The 20,000-nt window shown below is 30.9% G+C and overlaps 1 protein-coding gene across 5 annotated transcripts in view; it reads left to right on the plus strand.

Annotated features, from left to right (window-relative positions):
* The first annotated feature begins 834 nt into the window (after positions 1-834).
* LOC107847814 (carbonic anhydrase 2) overlaps positions 835-20,000 on the plus strand; it is a 45,035-nt gene continuing 25,869 nt past the window's right edge. The window contains exons 1-3 of one of the 5 annotated variants that reach the window (XM_047399662.1): positions 1,149-1,717; positions 2,070-2,154; positions 16,109-16,185. Coding sequence is in view for 2 of the 5 variants with exons in the window: in XM_016692320.2 (XP_016547806.1) it covers positions 2,095-2,154 (60 nt within the window). In the remaining 3 variants the exon portion in view is untranslated. The other 4 variants (XM_047399663.1, XM_016692320.2, XM_047399665.1 and 1 more) reach the window with 4 other exon arrangements.

Here is a 20,000-nt window from a genome sequence, read left to right on the forward strand (position 1 = left end):
AGATTTTGTAAAGTTGAGATGAAGTGAAGATAAAGAATTATTTTTTGGAGAAAATTATCAAATGTGTTTTTGTAATTTGATTGAAGGTGCATTGTAAAGATGAGTCTTTAGTGTATGAAAAAATGGTCTTTTCTTGTCCCATCAATTCAGATGATAACAGTCTTTTCAGATTTTGAGATAATAAAATTTATGTTGAAGGTGCATTGAAGGAAATGAATCTTTCTTCAAAAATGTAAAATTCATAGAAGGCTCGTGACCATCAATGAGCCTTTCCTTAAAATGTAAAAGATTCACTGAAGACTCGTGAAATTAGAGTACCTTCAGTGTAAATATATTCAACGTCCGTCTATTTTTTTAATGGAAAAATTGCACACTGAAGGTGCTCTATGTCCATATGTTTTCACCATTTTGGTCATAAAAAATCTGATAAACCCATTTATTGAAATTGACCTTAATATGACACTATTTTGATCCAACTCTCCTTCAATTGCAAACAACGGTAACAGCTCTATTCAGCAGATAAAGGGCAGATGACTTAGAGCAAATAAGGATTATAGATATGGCCAAATTTAATAGTTTTGGTTCAAATCTTATATTTATCTTAAGAATTTTAGTGAATATGTATAAATTATTACTCTAGAACGCAGTAACTTAAATAAATTAGAATTTTAAACTCATAAATTTTAAACTCTGATTCCGGGGATAAGAAGAATTTTAAACTCTGATTTCGGGGATAAGAAGAAATGCTTGTGTCGTTTATTTTATTCCTGTGAGAAACTGGTGAGGCCACAACCCCTGGTCAGAAATTGATAAGTAGGATTGACCAATGCTAAGTAAGATGATGAAAATGTGGCCCAAAAATGTATGTATTTTGCTATCTCTAATCTTAAATAAATGGTGTGCCACATGTAGAAGTTATCCAAAGCTCAGCTTTCTTTCATTCTTTAATTTTGTCTCTATTCTTATCCATTTTTGTGGTTTTCCTTGATGGAATTTCCGTGAGGACAACTCTTTTTTCGTGGTCTACTCTTTGTCACTTTTATTAAGTTTTTTCAATGACAATTGCTATTATAAGGGCAAACATCCCATTTCTCTACTCCTTGATATTGCTAGTTCTCTAGTCTTGAATTCTACTTATAAGGTACGCATTCTGTCTCGCTCTCTCTCGCTCAGAGATAATCAGTTGGCGGTCAAGTTTTTGAAAGGCCATAAGTGTTTTTTCCCCTTCCAAAAATGCTTATAAATGAGGTGTGACCAAGTTTTTAAAAGAAAATGAGTAGCAAAAAATTTTTTTTTTTTCAAAAGTTAAAATAAGTAGTTTTTTTGAAAAACATTTTAAAGAAAAAATATATTTAAAAACACTTATTTAGCCAAACACCAATTATTGCTCATAAGTGTTTTTAAATTTAAAAGTTATTGGTCAAATAAATATTATTTCTTATCAAAAGTACTTTTGAAAAAAATACATTTGAAAATAAGTTAATTAATTGTAAAAGTTTTTATCCAAATAGGCTATTAATTGGCGACAACATTTTTTCTTGCTTAAGTTTAACTAATATATACTGAAAGACCGTCGAGATTTTAAACTACCCTGTTACCCAAAAGACAGTTACATATAAGTATATAACCAATATCCTGGACAACTAGAACTATTCATGTCATGTCATTTCCTCACTCTTAGCTTTCTCATATTTGGATAGCAAATTCATTTTCTTAGGTAAAACGCTGAGGCAATTGCAAGTATCACTAGAGTTTTCGATCAAACAAATATATATATATCCTTCGTTCCATTTTATGTGTCGATATTTTCTTTTTAATTCGTCCCAAAAAGAATGTCATTTTTCCTTATTTGATAATTATTTAATGGCAACATTTCCATTTTATTCTTATTGGGTCTCACTTCATAAAAAAAGACAACTAAAAAATAAACTTTAAGAGCGGCAATTTTATAAATTTTATAAAGTCATTACTCATTTTTTAAACTTCGTACTCGGTCAAAAGACGACATATAAAATGGGACGGAGGGAGTATATTTTGTAAACTAAGTATGATAAGTGGCTGAATTACAGAGCATATTGAGGATTCTTGTTAATTATGGCTGGAAAATTAAGGAAATGCATGCTACTATGTTGTTCAAGAAAGTCTCTCAATCAGGTTAGTTTTACATATCTGCCCTTTTATATTCAGTTGTTTTTATTTTGTGCAAATAATGATGGTAATTGATGTACTATAACAACCTTATGACCAAAATATAATTTCGCTATCTCGAGGTTCAAACAATGTAAAATTTAATTAACATTTTTTATTAATGTATTTGTCTTCAGTTTGCTAGGAAGAACGCAACTTGAACTGAATAAGTTTAGTCTAACTTAGATTGAAATATTTGTTAAATTAACTCTGGAAAATAAAAGTATCAAATAAATTAAGGTGGAGAGTAGAATGTAGAAATAGTGTCTACTGACCATTTCTTGTCCTTATATTCAAAGAAAGTATAAATAACATAAATACCAACCATTTTGGAAGTAATTACATTCTCCTTTACTTTTTTAATTACTTTATTCTCTCTCCTTATTAATATACATAACATAGCCGACATATACATAGCATTCTATGTATATGTTGGATTTTTGTAATATGTTTAGGGAGTTGAGATTTTTTGTAATATTAGAAATATAAGTTGTATATTTATGTAATTTTTAGTTAAAAAATAGCCACGACCATGAAATTTGAAGTTCTGCATGAAATTTTATGACAATGTCCAGAAATTTACCTGCGGAATTTAAAACTCGTGATCGACTATTTTTCAATTACAAAGACGAAAAATGGCTATAATTGCGCAACTTTAATTTTCTTTTGTCATACAAAGGAAAACATTTCTTTTGTCATGCAAAGGAAAACAGCACTCTCTCCACGCGCACAAAATATTTATGGGCCTGAGCCCATCTTTTCGATTATGATTTATCACCATTACCACAAAGGTCAATGGTGAACAATTGAAATGGAAAATGGCCCACTAAATTATTACTTCGATTACATTAATAAAGTAAGTGAAAATTATCTCATGTGTACTTTTTAGATTAAGTTTTTAATGTGAAAATTATCTTAGGTATATTTTTAAGAATATTTATTACAAGTTATAACTCTATTATTTCATAATCATCAAATTAAGTATTTTTGATAAAATATTATTCAAAATATTTTTTAAAAAAAATCATGCAACTTTTCCTCTTCAATTATCTCCTAAATAATTGTATAGGATATTTTTTAAAGAGTAAAATATGGACAAAAAATTACTACCCCTCATTGGAAACGTTTTCCACTTGTTAAAGAAAATAAAATATTGAAATTATTTCTCTTTTTTTCACTCTTATAAGTAGGTAATATCTTAAAGAGTTGAAAAAAAAAATAGAATTTTAAAGAATATATATTCTCTTCAAGTTCAATTTAGAAATAATCGTGAACAATTTTTTCTGGGACATATCAAATAATAAATGTTTAAGTTGAATAACAAGCAAAAATTAAGAAACATATAAAAAGTAAAATAAAAAATATACAATTGAAAAGTTTTACAAAAAAATTGTAAAATTAAAAACAACTAACAAATCAATAAACTTACTTTTTCTTCCAACAAGATAATTATGATTTCACCATAAAAAGAAAAGCAATAAACAAATATAGTTGAATTTCTTTTTAAAAAGAAAATAATTTAAGATAAAAAAATATAGAAATCAACAAACATTTAAAATGCATGCATAATATACACATTTCAACATTTTTTTCAACATTCCAGAAAACAAAAACATAAGATGAAGAATACATAGAATTCAAAAGACATACCAAATTTATATACAAATATACGTTTTAAAATGTTTTCCAAAAATTGTTTTACATTTCGCTAGAATTAGATTGTATATAAAATAAATCCACACATCGTTAAAAGTCATAGAGTTCAACATTATTTTTGTGTGTGGTTTACTAATATTCATAAAAATTAACTTGTTGTTAACGGTTGATTTTGTTAGTTTAAAAAAATAAAATTTCATGTGACGTCTTATTTTACTCCTTGTTAAATTATGATTGAATGAAAATTCACTTTCCATACTGATAGAGCTTAATTGATGCTTTATTGATATTAATCAATGTCAGTTTCAATTAAATATATAGGTAATTTTTTTTTTATTTGTATAAATATTGAAATCAACGAATAACGAATAATCATTACCATCTTTCATACTGAAAAAAGGATAAATTATATTACTTTTTAAGATTTATATTTTAAAAATAAATTAAAAAAATTATGTCCATTAATGTAGAAAATCTAGTTCTATAATACTCGAAGAAGTACGAAACAAAATTATAATGAAAAGATAAAATATTTAATAATGTACAAAGAATTTTGCTTTTATTTGACACACATACACATACAAACATATATGAAAGAGAATCTGTATTCTAAAGAAAATATACTGAAGAAAGAGAGGTAGAAAAGAAAAATACCTACTTGTGAGAGAGAATCATAAATTTATATAACAAATTAGGAGAAAATAAAGGGAAAAAATATAAAAGTATCATGTATTTTTTTTACCTAGTTTTACCTTTTTTTTGTTAGGCTTAAATAAAAATCTATTGTTCTAAAAAATATTATTATGACTTGCAGTAATTAATCTAATGTTGTATATGTAGTTTTCTTTCCCGTTTTTAATTGCAAGTTATAATATTTTTTTAAAAAAAATTATTTAAAAATATTTTTTAAAAAAATTTATCGATTGAATATATATCAGTTAAAATCTCTACTACATACTTGCTTTTATCTTTCTCCCTCTCCTAATTCCTTAAATAAATAACTGATAACAAATCTTTAATTTTCTCTTTTAACATTTATTACAATTTTTTTCTAATCCCCCTAAATCCTCCACCTACCTAATTAAAAAAAAAGAAAATATAGTAAAAGGATTATAAGAAATCCTCCTAAATTCATTTCCTTAAATAATATATTTTTGTATTAGTTAATTCTTCCAATTTTTTAACAATGTTGTCTTTTCATAAATTTCCCTCATATTCTTTTCTTAATATTCTTTTATATTATCTTTTCTTTGATGTTAATCTCTATAATTATTTTAATTGCTTTCATCGCCTAAACTTTTATCAGATTGTTCAAATCCACATTTTATTCTTAATTTTTTCATACACTAATATTTATTTCTTTTCTTATTTCTTTGTAATATAAATTTTATACATTAGTTAACATGAATTTCATGTTTTAATTCATGATTTGAAAAAAGAAAATTTTAGGCTACAACGATTCAATGAATAATTTGTCATACAAAATTGACACAAAATCGTTGTTTGAAGTTTTTTTGAAAAATTATTTTTATATTTTTTTATGTGTATTTATTAAAGAACAATACAACTTCATAAACAACTAATAATAACGAAAGATACATCAATTTTTATATAAAATTTGAAATCCAGAAACTATAAGTACACCTAAACTAGTTAAATTTAACATATTTTAGCACAATTTATACATAAACACATGTTTGTATGAATCCATGATTTTCTTAAAATGTAATAGCAAATTCAACGAACAACTTCGCGTTCATGATTCATATTAGTTTGTATATAAATTTCTTAAATACAAACATCTATCAAAAAAAAAATTAAAGATACATAAATTTATGTATAAAGTTTAGACACGTAATAAATAAAAGCAAACCTAAATTAATTAAATGTACTATATTTTATACACAATTCATACACGAAATACATACAAATAAGTTTTAAGTGGAATATTAATATTTCATATTGAATTTATACAAGTTTCATACACTAAAATTCTGAAAAAAATCTATAAGTAATATGTATATGAATTATTTATAAATTATTCTTAAAATATTAAAAATTGAATACATCATACAAATATATATATATATATATATATATATATAAAGAGAGATAGATAGATAGATAGATATTGGAACATTTTTATTAGTATAGATAATATTCTCATTTGAAATAAGGAAAAAAATCGTTTAAGAGAGAAATTAGAGGGTGCTTGATATATCTTTTGATAACCAATGTCTTATTTTAAGGGTGATTTTTTTTTTTTAACAAAAATAAAAATTCATTTTATTTTTATTTTTTATTTTAAAAATTATTATGACTTGCAATCGAAAAAAATATTATTATGACTTGCAATAAATAATCTAAGATTGTATATTTCTAAAAAAGAAAATTCCCCATAAAGTTAATGGAGAAATTTACTCTGTACGCCCATGACAACCAAAAACTTACCCATTTTATAATTTGCAATCCGTACCTACTTAGAAAGAAAATATGTATATTGCATACCTTCTGCGTATATAATTTTTTTATTATGTACCTTAATTGTATACAAGCGGTTGATTCAACTGTTCTTATTCTTGTGTACCTTCCGAGTATGTACAGAATTATATACTCGGAAGATTAATATGTACAAGTGTGTTGTCAAATAATTTTAATGGCTGAATTTATAAATGGTACGAGGTAGTTGTGGAAAAAGGACATAATATCACTTCGGTTAAAATTATTGACACAAAATGGCCATTGAATTTTAATTTATTTTCTAGCCATTTATTGTAGAACTGTTCAAAATCAAACCATGAACAATAACTCAACTGCAAAATTAGTTTATTGAATTATTGGTAATGTATTATCGAATTAACGGTTGAAGAATAGATTAAAATTTTATAATTAATGGTTAACTGATGCGGAGGTGAATTGCTCAATTTCTTATTGGATCAACTATTGACCCGTTAAGAATTATCATATTTATAACTTTACCTCTAGAGATATCAAATATCTTTTATAAATCCAAAAATTAAAACTCCATTTATTATTATTTTTTTTGGTAAGAAAAAAAGAATTTTATTAATAACTAATAAGCATCCCCACATATTAGTGGGGCAGCAATGCCCAAGAGCTGACTATTAGTTACAAAACAGTAGTAAGGCTTACAAAGCCGGTGGTCACATCACAAAAAGCCTGTTCAGTAGCACTAGAACTGGTACAAAAGATGGGAGTAGTAGTCAAAGACTTATAACTAAATCCTAAATGGGATGACCAGTTAAGCCTAACAAAAGTAGTTTTTTTTTGTCTGTGTCCAAGACTTCGTCCATAAATAAAGGCGGAACGTTTCATTTTTTATATGACCAAAATCAGTAGATAGAGCTTCTTTCCTAGCTAGGACATTTGCTACTTGGTTAACTTTGCAATAGATATGCTGAATAGATAGTCCCCAGTATCACGATCCGAGACTACCCCTAATCACGATACGGTGGTTAAAGCCAAAGTGATCCCAAGTCAACCCATGATTTGGTACTTGCTGTGAGCACAGAATAAAATAATACTGAAATAACATATGCAGAAGATAAACTGAGGAGATACAATTACAAAATGAGTACTGATCTGAATACAGCTAATATGTCTGGAAAAATAAAACAACTGATAGTATCTGAAAGATAACTGACTATCTGAACATCCAGTCTGAACGTCTGAAATACTGTAACATGAAGAGTTGATGGATTAGGTCCCCACCTAACTCTGACTGACTGACATAAAAGTAACTACTGTAAATGACTAGAATAAAATAAAATAAAATAAAATATCATCCTCGATGGATGAGGACTCACCACTGTTGTTGCTGGGAGGATGCTAATCCGTCTAAAGGTGCTTAGTGAACTTTGTGTCCGAACCTATGATATAAGACAACATACCGCAGAGAAAAATATGTTGTCAGTATTTTGAATGTACTGATACATGAGGCAAGGACTACTGAAGTACATATAAAATCTGAACATGTAAAATTGAGAATACGAGACCAAGTATTGTGTACACTGACATGATTTGAATAACTGAAATAATCTGTATAAGTGACTGAATAATTACTGAAATCTGAATACTTGGTCAAGAAGATCTGAATTGAGTTAGACTGAGTACTGACTGAAATTGTGGGAGCTATCATGTAACCGATATAAACCACGGGAGCTATCATGAAATCCAACGCCTGACCCACGTTGAGGAGGGTTGTTCTATCCTTGTCATCAGAGTAGAACCTGAATTGGAGTGGTCACTAAATTGAGCCCATGTTGGACAAAGAGAAACGCTCTCTGGTGAGGCCCCTAATCCTACGGTGGCTCGTAGATTTTGGGAAGCAGGATGCATTGAACCCATACTTTTCTTTCGGTGCTAAATCCTACTCCCAACTGAATAACACTGGTGTTATTCCCGTTTTAACATGACATAGTACTGTACTGACAAGTGCTCAACCTAAACTTGGTAATCTGAATATAGTGATAAAACCATGGTCTGACAGACTTGGAACTTGAAAAGTTTGAATCAATAAGTAAACACATAGGTATTGGGTGTTCATAACCCGCCAATACTGAAGGATTACAAATTCGACAATAATTTCATATCAAAATAATGAAATTCAAGCTAAAATATCAACTTTGTAATTCAAAACTTGAATAGGTACAACTCTTATGCTCTCTAGCCTTTTTAAATCACAAGACAATGTTATGCTTCAATATATGTGAATTTGGGTATGAAGCCTAATATGAAGTATGTAAATTCACTTAACAATCATGTTTTTCGAGCACATGGACAAAAGATTAATCTTGTTCAAAACTCCACATACCTGAAATTGCTTGACTTGTGAATAGGACTTGAACTTTGAGGCTTGAGAGATAACTTGGTAAGAGAACCCTATTGTAGTTGTTCTTGAAGATGGGAAGAGAAAGATTGTTATTGTGTTAGTCGACTGAAAGATGGAGGAAAATAACGTCTCTCTAGGGTTATAAGTCGTGGGTATGAAGTTAAGAGGGGAAAAGACCAAAAGGTCCTTTAACTGAACTTATAGAAATTTGACCGTCAGTCGTCACGAGTCGACTTACAACTCGTAAGTTGAGGTTACGAGTTGGACTAGTAACTCGTAAGCTTGGCAGTAGCAAAGATAGCATGCTCTGGTTAATATACGAGTCGTATCTTATGACTCGCCGCATCTCCATACGACTTATACCATCCTCTCATAACTTGAACAGAGACTTAGGGGTTCTATACTGTTGTCCTAACGACTTCACTCATATGAATCATAATATCTAGTGATGATTTCCTAGGGTCAAGTCGTAACCTGAACAGTACTCCAATCACTCTACACTGCTATGGCTACGACTTACATCTTACGACTCATATGATGTCTATACGACCTAAGAAAATGAGCCGTAAACTGCACAGTGACTTCAAAACACAGGGTATTACACCTAGCTTATGGATTAATTCCCTGCATTCATCGATAATGTTAGTATACATTAGATGCCTGTTTTGAATCAAGGACATAATTACCTTGGAGTCCATATATATAATGATGGGAATATACGTATATTTGTCCATAATACGCATACCATGAAGCAGTGCTAACAACTCTGCTCTTGTGTTGTTGATGTGAATATAATTACCTGAAAAACCCCTTACCCATTCACATGTTTTGTCCCTTACTAGTTCCTTTATTCCACCACGGCTTGGGTTTCCAAAAAAGAGCCATTTGTGTTTAGTTTATATCGATTTTCTGGTGGGATCCAATTTATATGTTGGATTGTAGGTGGGGTTACATATTTGGATTTACCAGTTAGAGTGGTAAATTCAATAGCCCTAAGAATTGGTAGCTCCGTAGGGATTGATTTATTGAGTTGTTTATGATAGTTTTCATTTCGAGTCATCCATATATTCCAAAGGTTAAAAGGAAGGTGTTGTCCAAAGTTAGAAAATTTCCCTGTAGGTTGGGGTTAGCTTTTTTGATTTGATCTAACAATTCTCCGTAGAAAATTTCATTTTAGCAATTTGATAGATCATACCAACTTTTCTCCAGAATATAGTCATTTTTTACATTAAAGGAAGATATGCTCTATGATTTTTGATCTCCCATAGGAGTAACATTTGGGACTAATATTTATTCCTATTGAGTTTAGATAGTTACTCGTAGGCAGTCTATTATATTTACACAACCACAAGAAAAACTTCATTTTGTTAGGGCACTAGAGTTTCCATACAACTTAAAACGTTTTTCCCCGTCGAGACTTATTTTGTTGCTATTTCTCATAAGCCAATAGGTTGAACCAGTGGAGAAAACCCCAGAGCTCGTATGTTTTCAACTTCCAAGACGATTTGTCGATAACTTTAGAATTACTGAATAGTTGTTCCTCATCTTTCTTAGGTAAAGGACCTTATATGAGAGATCGAAGGGGTCCCGTGGATGGGATCCAATGGTCATACCATAGAGAGGTTGTCTCTCCATTTCCTGCATCCCAAAACAGGTTACTAGAGCATATTTCCCATTCTTTTAGCAAATATTTTCACGTTCTATTATAGGTTTGTGTAAGATTTTTGTTGGGGAAAGCTTTATCTTTGGTATATACTTATTAGCATGGAAGCTCATTTATTATTCTATTCGCTTCTTAGATTAAAAAATAACAAGTCATCTAACCATAAAGTGCACTTAGACTCTCTAAAATGTAAACAAAACTTGAAATTAATTTTCAAGTCAAAATACAAATTATTCTTGATAACACAAAGGACCGTAATAAAAATAAAACATTCTCAATGTGTCTCCACAAAGTTTAATATAAAACAAAAAAAAAATCAAATCATATTAAAGTTTTGACTTTTTAGTCGACCCAATAATTAAAAATATTTCAATATATGTTTTAGATTTAGGATAGAATTTTTATTCGATTTTATGTTTTAACCTATTAAAATACTATATGAACAAAACTGAACAAGTTTAAAAGATTGATAAATAGATCAATCATAGTACACAAATAACTTAGTCAGTGAAGAAATGAAGGACCTACCAATAATCGCTTGATATTTCATTCTCTTGAATTTATCCATTACACTATCCAAAAACTGTCTGTTAATTGCCAATCTTAGACCGAACCAATCACTATCTTTTCGGTTGGCTAGCAAATTAGTACATTTAAAAGCAAATAGCCAATAAGCCACTCCGTTAAACATAATTATCCAATTGATCCGCTTGATAAGCAGTCTTTGTTGGCAGTTTTATACAATACTGACACAAGTTTAACACATATCTTAAACAAATATATATTTTATACAATAAAGATATAATTTCTACATTCATCTTATATATATACATATTTTATGCAATAATGATATAAATTCTATGCACATTAACATTTAAAAAATTTATATTCTATATAATTATAATAATAATAATAATAATAATAATAATAATAATAATAATAATAATAATAATAATAATAATAATAATAATACAATTTATACCTCCAAATTTGACGTTTTATTTGTTTACGAACCATATCTATATAATACTATATGGATGTATTAAACTACTTAATCTAAAATGATCCGGAAAGGTCGTTTATAGAAACAAAACAATAAAGAAGGGTGTCACGTCACAAGCCATTTTTTGTGATCAAAGTTGAAACTGGGAAATGGCCTTTTGGACAGTACTTGAGGCACGCACTTGTAGTCCTCTTAATTCCATTTGTGGCTTATGAACCTCCACATACCCTTTCCAATTCCAAAAGAATATTTTGGGGTATAATGCCTTTGTTTTCGAATTCAATTTGGGGTTTGCACATATACAGTTTGATAGGATAAGGATTACGAATAACTATTTATCTATTTCAATTTTCAAAAGAGTTTCATTATTGAGTATATGACAATATTCAGTAACTGACTTTCCCTCATTTCTAAAGAAAATATTCAAATTTGCACATGAATTAGGTAAAGTGGTTCAAACTTATCATTATTTTGCTTTACAAAAGTGAGCTTGTTTTATTCTTATTGACTAATCACAAAAGTTTTTCAACAATTAATTTTTTTTTTAATAGTGGAAATGTAGTTTAAATTGCCATTGGATCTTGCGTCACTACTGAATTAAAGATATTTATAATGTTAAATGTAATTATCATTAATAATCATATAAAATATAATTTAATGATAAATAAATTATTCTCGTTAACTAATTATCGTCAAATAGCTTTTTTATGAGTCCATCGTTATCCACTATCCGTTTAGTTTCCCAAGACATCCCTAACAAACGGAATAAAACAAACCTCATTAACGCGCTCTCTCTCATACCTTCATTTTTATCACTTTTCCAGTTTTCCGGCTCTTATCATTTACAAAAAATTATTTAAGAGCTAAAAATTCTAGGTACATTGATTTATTTATTTATTTTGGTCATTTCGCAAAATTCAAGAAAAAAATTGACTATATTCCTATGGAATAATAAAATTGTTGGCGCACCCAGCTCAAAAATACTCTTATATATTGTGATGTTATTTGTTTTGAGTATAATTTTTATAGAGTCGCAGTATTTTTCAAAAGGCCTCAAATAATTGTGAAATACTACACTTTATATGCAGCTATTCAGTCTTTTTCAGTTACCAATGTAATCATTTTATTCGCACACCCAATAATCTCACCCTAGAACTAACTTTCACATCACTACTAAAAAAGGGGGAAAATAGACCACAAAAATTGATCACGTGTCGTTGGTTTTCCTCAAAAATCGATCAAAATGTGTGGTCGAGAAAGTTGTGATAGTTTTTTAAAAACCGACCATAAGTGGTCGATTTTTTTAAAAAAATACATATATTTTTAAAATTCATTATTATTTTATTAAAATTGAAAAAAATAATTTTAGGGAAAAAAAATCTACCACTTGTGGTAGGTTTTCTGTAAAAAAAAAATTAAAAAAATCGACCACTTGTGGTCGATTTTTCTGGGAATTAAAAAAAAAAAAATCAAAACTCAAATACAACATGCAACAACAACAATGCAATACAGCAGTATCAAATCAAATACAGAAGCAATAACAGCCAAAAATCAAATGTAAATACTTTCAAAAGTGTACAAGACATACAAAATGTCCAACAAAAGTGAGTATGAAAATACTACAATAATAGTTTCATACAACAAAATGTCTAAATTCAAAGTACAACACATACAAAAAAAAAAAGTCATCATCATTGAATTCGTCCTCGTCTTCCATATCATCATCCGTGCTGAAATCATCCAGGTGGCCTAGACCCTTTGCAGCCCGAACTGCATCATCAGGACACGGAGGAATAACCCCCGCAGTCCTAATGAAAGAGCTCAACTGCTGCTGCAGCTTCTTGAATTGTGATGTTGTTGCCTTCTCCGTCTTCTTCTGCCTCTCTCTCTATTCAGCAGGCTCTTCAGTGAGTTGAGAAATCGTATTTTGTAGTCTATCAATCGTTTCTCTATCAACTGAAGAGCAAGAGTAAGAAGGGACGAACGAACTCCTAACATTATTGCCAAAAAAGTTTTTGTGGTATCCAACCAAATGGCCTTTATTTGCAAGACCCACAATTTTTGCCCATAATTTCTTCTCTATATGTTGGAGTATTGGGTCACCCTGACTTTCAGGAGGCTGACTACTATGATACGTACCAAAAAGACGCATATATTCGTCCTATATTCAAAGTAAAGTTAATACTAAAAGTCAAAAATTATTAAAGTAGTTATAATTGAACAATATCTAACTTTAAGAAAAAGATTCATAAATTCAGAATTTGTTTCTTACATGGACAGCTTTTGCACGAGCTTCAACCCAGACATCTTTGTCAGTCGGGTTTTTTTTTCATCACATGAGTCTCCTCGTATAGCTTATAATGTGGTATTTCCCTACCCTTTACTTTTTTCTTTTACTTTTTCCTGCATATGAAAAAATTATCAATGTTCAAATAATAAAAAAAATTAAATAGAAACAAATAATTAAAACTGTAAAAGTTACATACCATTTTTTCCATCACAGTAAGAGTACTTCTGGCACCCGAAGTATGTAGGGAGCCACCCTTGAATGATGTCCGGACTTTCTTTCATTTTTCACTCAACAATTGGTATTCTGCACTACTCTAATGGCGAAGATACAGTTGCCATGCGGGTTCAGAAATCCACTTAGATTTTACCAATTTCTTTCGGGCATAATCCAAGAGATCGTCAAACTGGCTCTACATCTTATGAAAAAGTTTTTCTTTATAAGAAATGTATTTGCATCATCCCACCAGTAAAATTTCTACAACAAAAATATAATATTCAATCTTTTGTTCTAACAAAGTGTTAATAAGTAGTTGATAAGTTAAATCCTTACCTTAAATTCTTCAAACATTCTATCCCTGTCAAGTTCTGGAACCTTTTGTCAGCTGGTCCAGTAGCCGTTGAAGTGCCGAGTAATGCATATTCGCGCCTTTTGTCCAACTACACTACCCGGCCTAAACCTAAAACACTAGATCAAACAGTAATTACATAGAGCATAATAATATAGCAATGAAAAAAAGAGTAATGTCATTATATTAAGAAATCTTACCCTCTCGAAACTGGAAAAAAGATAAATGCTCCCAGAATCATCTCTGTCTCCTAGCTGCCTAGTAAAAGATGGTGAATGCACTGGCGTGGGCAGATCTGAAGCACTAGATAGAGTGCCTCCAAGCTGAAGATCTGACAACCTAATAGATCCAGCAGAATCACTGTGCGAAGCTGCGTGACTGCTGCAAGAGGGTATAGATAATGATAGACGTCTGAAAGAAGCAGCAGTCGTTCGATAGTACTGTGCTGGAGGTGGCACGATCATAGGAGAAGAATGAGTCATTGTAGACCCATGTAGTGGCCCTACATGCATAGGAGTAGGTATCGAATCCTAGGACGACCTAGAATATAAGGGTCGTGCTGTCGCGTCAGCAAATCGACCCTCAGATATATGAATACCTGTGGATCATCGATAAGCCAGAGGTTGTCTATTCTTTTTTGGTTTCGTAGTATCAACTTTTTCCTTACCCTTGCCACCTCTGTCTGACATCTAAATTAAGTTAAGTTAACAAGTAGTTAGTTCCTACAAAATGAATATATAAGAAAACATTCCAAGTAACTAATTTGAAGTTACTAATTCACATTTCAAATCGCTCTAATACAACACGAGATATAGACAAGAATATTTTTATTACTATATAAATCATGGAAAAGTGGAAACAACAAACTTAAATAGTATATTACATATTAATCTTAAACAAGAAACATAAAGGTAAATATATAGTACAAAACATAAAGACATCAATACATAATAAATACAACCTACACAACTAATCCTCCTCTTCTGAAGACTCTCCACTAAATCATTCACCCTCTTTGGAGATTTCCTCATCTCCTACCCACTCAGCCTCTTCTTCCATAATATTAATCTCTTTAAATATATTTTTTGGGTGATTTAGACTTTCCACTAATTCAACGTCCCCTAACTGGTGATCAATCTGTATTTTATTTTGATACGCAGTCTCCAGCATATTCTCAACTTCCACCCAGCTTATAGGCTTTGTTTTGATTACAGCCCACCAATTAGACTTGTCATTGCGCAACGGATAAGGAGCATAATACACTTGTTTAGCATTTTACGCTAGAACAAATGGATCGTAAATAGGATACGAGCTATTGTGCTCCACTTCAATGATGTTATGCTCTCTATGTAATCTTGTGCTTCTTGTGCTTGGATCAAATCATTTACATCGAAAGAGGATAATTTTTTTATTGGAAAATCAGCATACTCCAGTTTTAAGATCTCGTGTATGATGCCAAAGTAATCAACATCATCATCACCCTTAACCCAAACGCCACTATTGTTTGTTTTCCTTATTCTGGAATATTGTTCGGTGGAAAATTTAAACCCATTCACTTTGTATTGGGACATTGCATTAGCTTCAACTGGACCCAAAGAAATATCTCTTAAGAGCTGATCGTATGCGGCTGCATTTGGTGAATGGTGTACCTAAAAATATTATACATATATATATTTTAGTTAAGGAATATGTAAATGTTTAAATTTTGTAGAAATATTAATACACTTACGAACCTCATTTTTAAATTACATTGCAAAGGATGCATACACTTAATTTTTGTGGAATTGAGTCTTAAATGAACTGAACATTCAACATGAGAAACACAATTAGTTTCTTTAAGGGAATGAGTAAACAAATAAGATATGTTAAAAATTTTAATCTTCTTACTTCAGAGAGGGCTCAATATCCAGGAAATTCAGCATGACATACAAAGTTGCTGACTTGCGCTCCGTGGAAGTGAGCCGACGAGGTATGGTCTTTATAGCCTTACAACCAGATTGATTGAAAATTGATATCGGTTGTAAATGAGGCTTATTCACATCGTCCTAATGACGATTCGGTTGATTTCTTGAACAAGCAGCTGCATCATGAAAGTAGTATGAACAAAATTGAGAAGTTTCTCTTGCAAGATATGTCTCGACTATAGAGCCTTCCACCCTATGTTTGTTTTTGGGATTCCTTTTCAAATTTCTAATTGCCCTGTACAATGTTAAGGTTAGATGTTTACTATATTTAAAAAGATATGTATGAATTTAAATATGTTACAAATGCTTACTGTTTGAATGGATACATCCACCTACTTTGAACTGGACCGCCTAATCGAGCTTCGTGCATAAAGTGAATGGGAAGATGTTTCATCACATCTAAGAACACTGGCGGGAAAATCTTCTCCAGCTTGTTGGTGATAACAATAATATTACTTTCCATTCGCGCCAGATCTTCTTATTTTAATGTGGTGGCACATAAGTCTTTGAAGAACAAACTGATGTCTACTATTGATTTCCATATGTTTCAGGTAAACCAATAAAGAAATTGGAAGTAATTGTTCCATGAAAACATGACAATCATGCCTTTTCATTCCATGCAAGCTTCCTTGTGTCATATCCACCCTCTTTCTTAAATTTGAAGCATATCCATCGGGCATCTTCAAACTTTAAACCTACTCACATATTTGATATTTTTGGTCCAACTTGAATGTAAAACTAGCCTTGGGCTTAAGAACATTGTCGTTGGGCCCCTGTTGTAAGTGTAATTCTCTGCGGTTGAAATATTCTGATAAGTCAAGTCTAGCCTTAGGATTATCCTTTATTTTGTCGGTGACATCCATAGCTGTGTTGAACAAGTTGTCAAAATAGTTCTTCTAAGTATGCATGATATCAACATTATGTGTAAGTAAATTATCTGGCCAATATTCTAACTTCCAAAACATACTTTGCTTAGTCCAGTTATGCGAAATGCCATATCCATCAAGCCTGTACAATCATTCCACACTGGCTTTAGATAAATCCTGAACTATTTTCCAGACGTCATGACCAGACAACCTTGGAGGTGGACCATCATATTTCCTTCTATTCCTTTTGAATGCATTCTTGAGTCTCCTAAATTCATAATCAGGTGGCAAGAAACAACATTGACAATCAAACCATGAATTTTTCCTACCATGCCTCAATGTAAAAGATTTTATTTTTTCCATGCAGTATAGACAAGCCAGCTTTCCAGCTCTCATCCACCCAGACAATATTCTAGAAGCAGAAAAATCATTAACAGTCCACATTAGATATGCATATAGATTGAAATTCTGTTTAAGAGAGATGTCCCAAGTTTCAACCCCCTCATACCACAAAATTTGAAGTTTATTAATCAAAGGTTGCAAGTAGACATCTATTCCACTTTTTAGATTACAACACAATTCAAAAATATATAGGGACTAGTCATCAACAGTTCAGGAGGAAGATTATAAGAAGTGATAAATACATGCCAACATGAATATGACGCACCACCAACTGAAAAAGGAAAGAACCCATTTGTACATAATCCAATCGAATGTTTCGTGACTCAGCTGCAAAATCTGGATAAGTTGCATCAAAATGCTTCCAAGCCCCTCCATCAGATGGATGACACATAACACCAGTGGGCCTTTTATTTTTACTGTGTCATCTCATATTAGGAGTTGAGCTGTTTGAAGCATACAACCTCTTCAACCTTGGTAAAAGAGGTAAATAATGTATCGCCTTAATAACAATTTTATTTCCAGTAGAACCACGCTTATATCGAGAGTGCTGACAGAACTTACAAAACTCAAGCTTAGCATCTTCCTTAAAGTATAACATGCAGCCATTTTCACAACAATCAATTCTAATCGAAGAGAGACCTAACTTTGATACCAATCTTTTTGCCTTATAGAAACAATCAGGAACCTTTAAGTCGGGGTCAACTAACTCTTTAATAAGGTCTATCATTGAGTCCATTCCTCCTTCAACAATATTTCGGTCAAATTTATTACTTAATAATCTAACAGCAATAGACAAACGAGAATGCAAACACCCGTCAAACAAAGGATGACTAGCAACATGCAATTCTTTGTAGAAATTGCCTGCTTCATTATTAGGAACATCTTCAACATTTTCCCTAAACTCAACCCCGTGTTACAACCCAAAAGCATCGTGCACCATTTTTGTCATCCTAGTATCTTGATATTTATTATGTCATGCAGGCCTACTACTTTCTCCAACAACAAAGTTATTTTGCGCAACATCGCCATGAATGCCACGCGATCTTAAAAGTCCTCGTGAAACCCCTTTCTATAAAGATGTTCATTTAGATCTTCTTCTCTTATAAGATTTATCTCATCACATCTAACACAAGGACAACGAATAACCCGATAACGTGTCCACATATCAAGTGTCTTAGCATGTTCAACAAATCTTTTGATACCCTCAACAAATTCCTCCCTAATACCAATTATATTATCATTGTTCCATTGATATATCCAGCTATAATCAGATTTCATCTACGCAATCAATCAGATTCAACTAATTAGATCAAGTCACAAAAATTTAACCATTTTCAAGAAACTAAGTCACCAACCAAACCACATTCAAAACAAAAAAATTTCCTTTAAAGTTCCTACACTTAACCATTTTCAAGCAACTAAGTCACCTACCAAACTGCATTCAAAACAAAAAATTTCCTTTAAAGTTCCTACACTTAACCATTTTCAAACAACTAAGTCACCAACCAAACCACATTCAAAACAAAAAAATTTCCTTTAAAGTTCCTACACTTAATCATTTTCAAGCAACAAAGTTACCTACCAAACCACATTCAAAATAAAAAATTCTCTTTAAAGTTGCTACATTTAACCATTTTCAAGAAACTAAGTCACCAACCAAACCACATTCAAAACAAAAAAATTCCCTTTAAAGTTGCTATACTTAACCATTTTCAAGCAACTAAGTCACCGACCAAACTACATTCAAAACAAAAAAATTCTCATTAAAGTTCCTACACTTAACAATTTTCAAGCAACTAAGTCACCAACCAAACCACATTCAAAATAAAAAAATTCCCTTTGAAGTTCCTACACTTAACCATTTTCAAGCAACTAAGTCACCTAACAAACCACATTCAAAAGAAAAAAATTTCCTTTAAAGTTCCTACACTTAACCATTTTCGAACAACTAAGTCACCAACCTAACCACATTCAAAACAAAAAAATTCCCTTTAAAGTTACTACACTTAATCATTTTCAAGCAACTAAGTCACCACCAAACCACATTCAAAACAAAAAAATTTCTTTAAAGTTCCTACACTTAACCATTATCAAGCAACTAAGTCACCAACCCCGTTTAAAGTTCCTACACGTAACTATTTCCAAGCAACTAAGTCACCAACCAAACCACATTCAAAACAAAAAATCTCCTTTAAAGTTCCTAGATTTAACCATTTTCAAGCAACTAAGTTACCAACCAAACCACATTCATAACAAAAAAAATTCTTTTAAAGTTGCTACACTTAACCATTTTCAAGCAACTAAGTCACCAACTAAACCACATTCAAAATAAAAAAATCCCTTTAAAGTTGCTACACTTAACCATTTTCAAGTAACTAAGTCACCAACCAAACCACATTCAAAATAAAATAATTCCCTTTAAAGTTCCTACACTTAACTATTTTCAAGGAACTAAGTCACCAACCAAACCACATTCAAAACAAAAATATTCCCTTTAAAGTTCCTACACTTAACCATTTTCAGGCAGCTAAGTGACCAACCAACTCATATTC

This window comes from Capsicum annuum, chromosome 11 (assembly GCF_002878395.1).
Source record: "Capsicum annuum cultivar UCD-10X-F1 chromosome 11, UCD10Xv1.1, whole genome shotgun sequence".
In the NCBI taxonomy this organism is placed as follows: domain Eukaryota; kingdom Viridiplantae; phylum Streptophyta; class Magnoliopsida; order Solanales; family Solanaceae; genus Capsicum; species Capsicum annuum.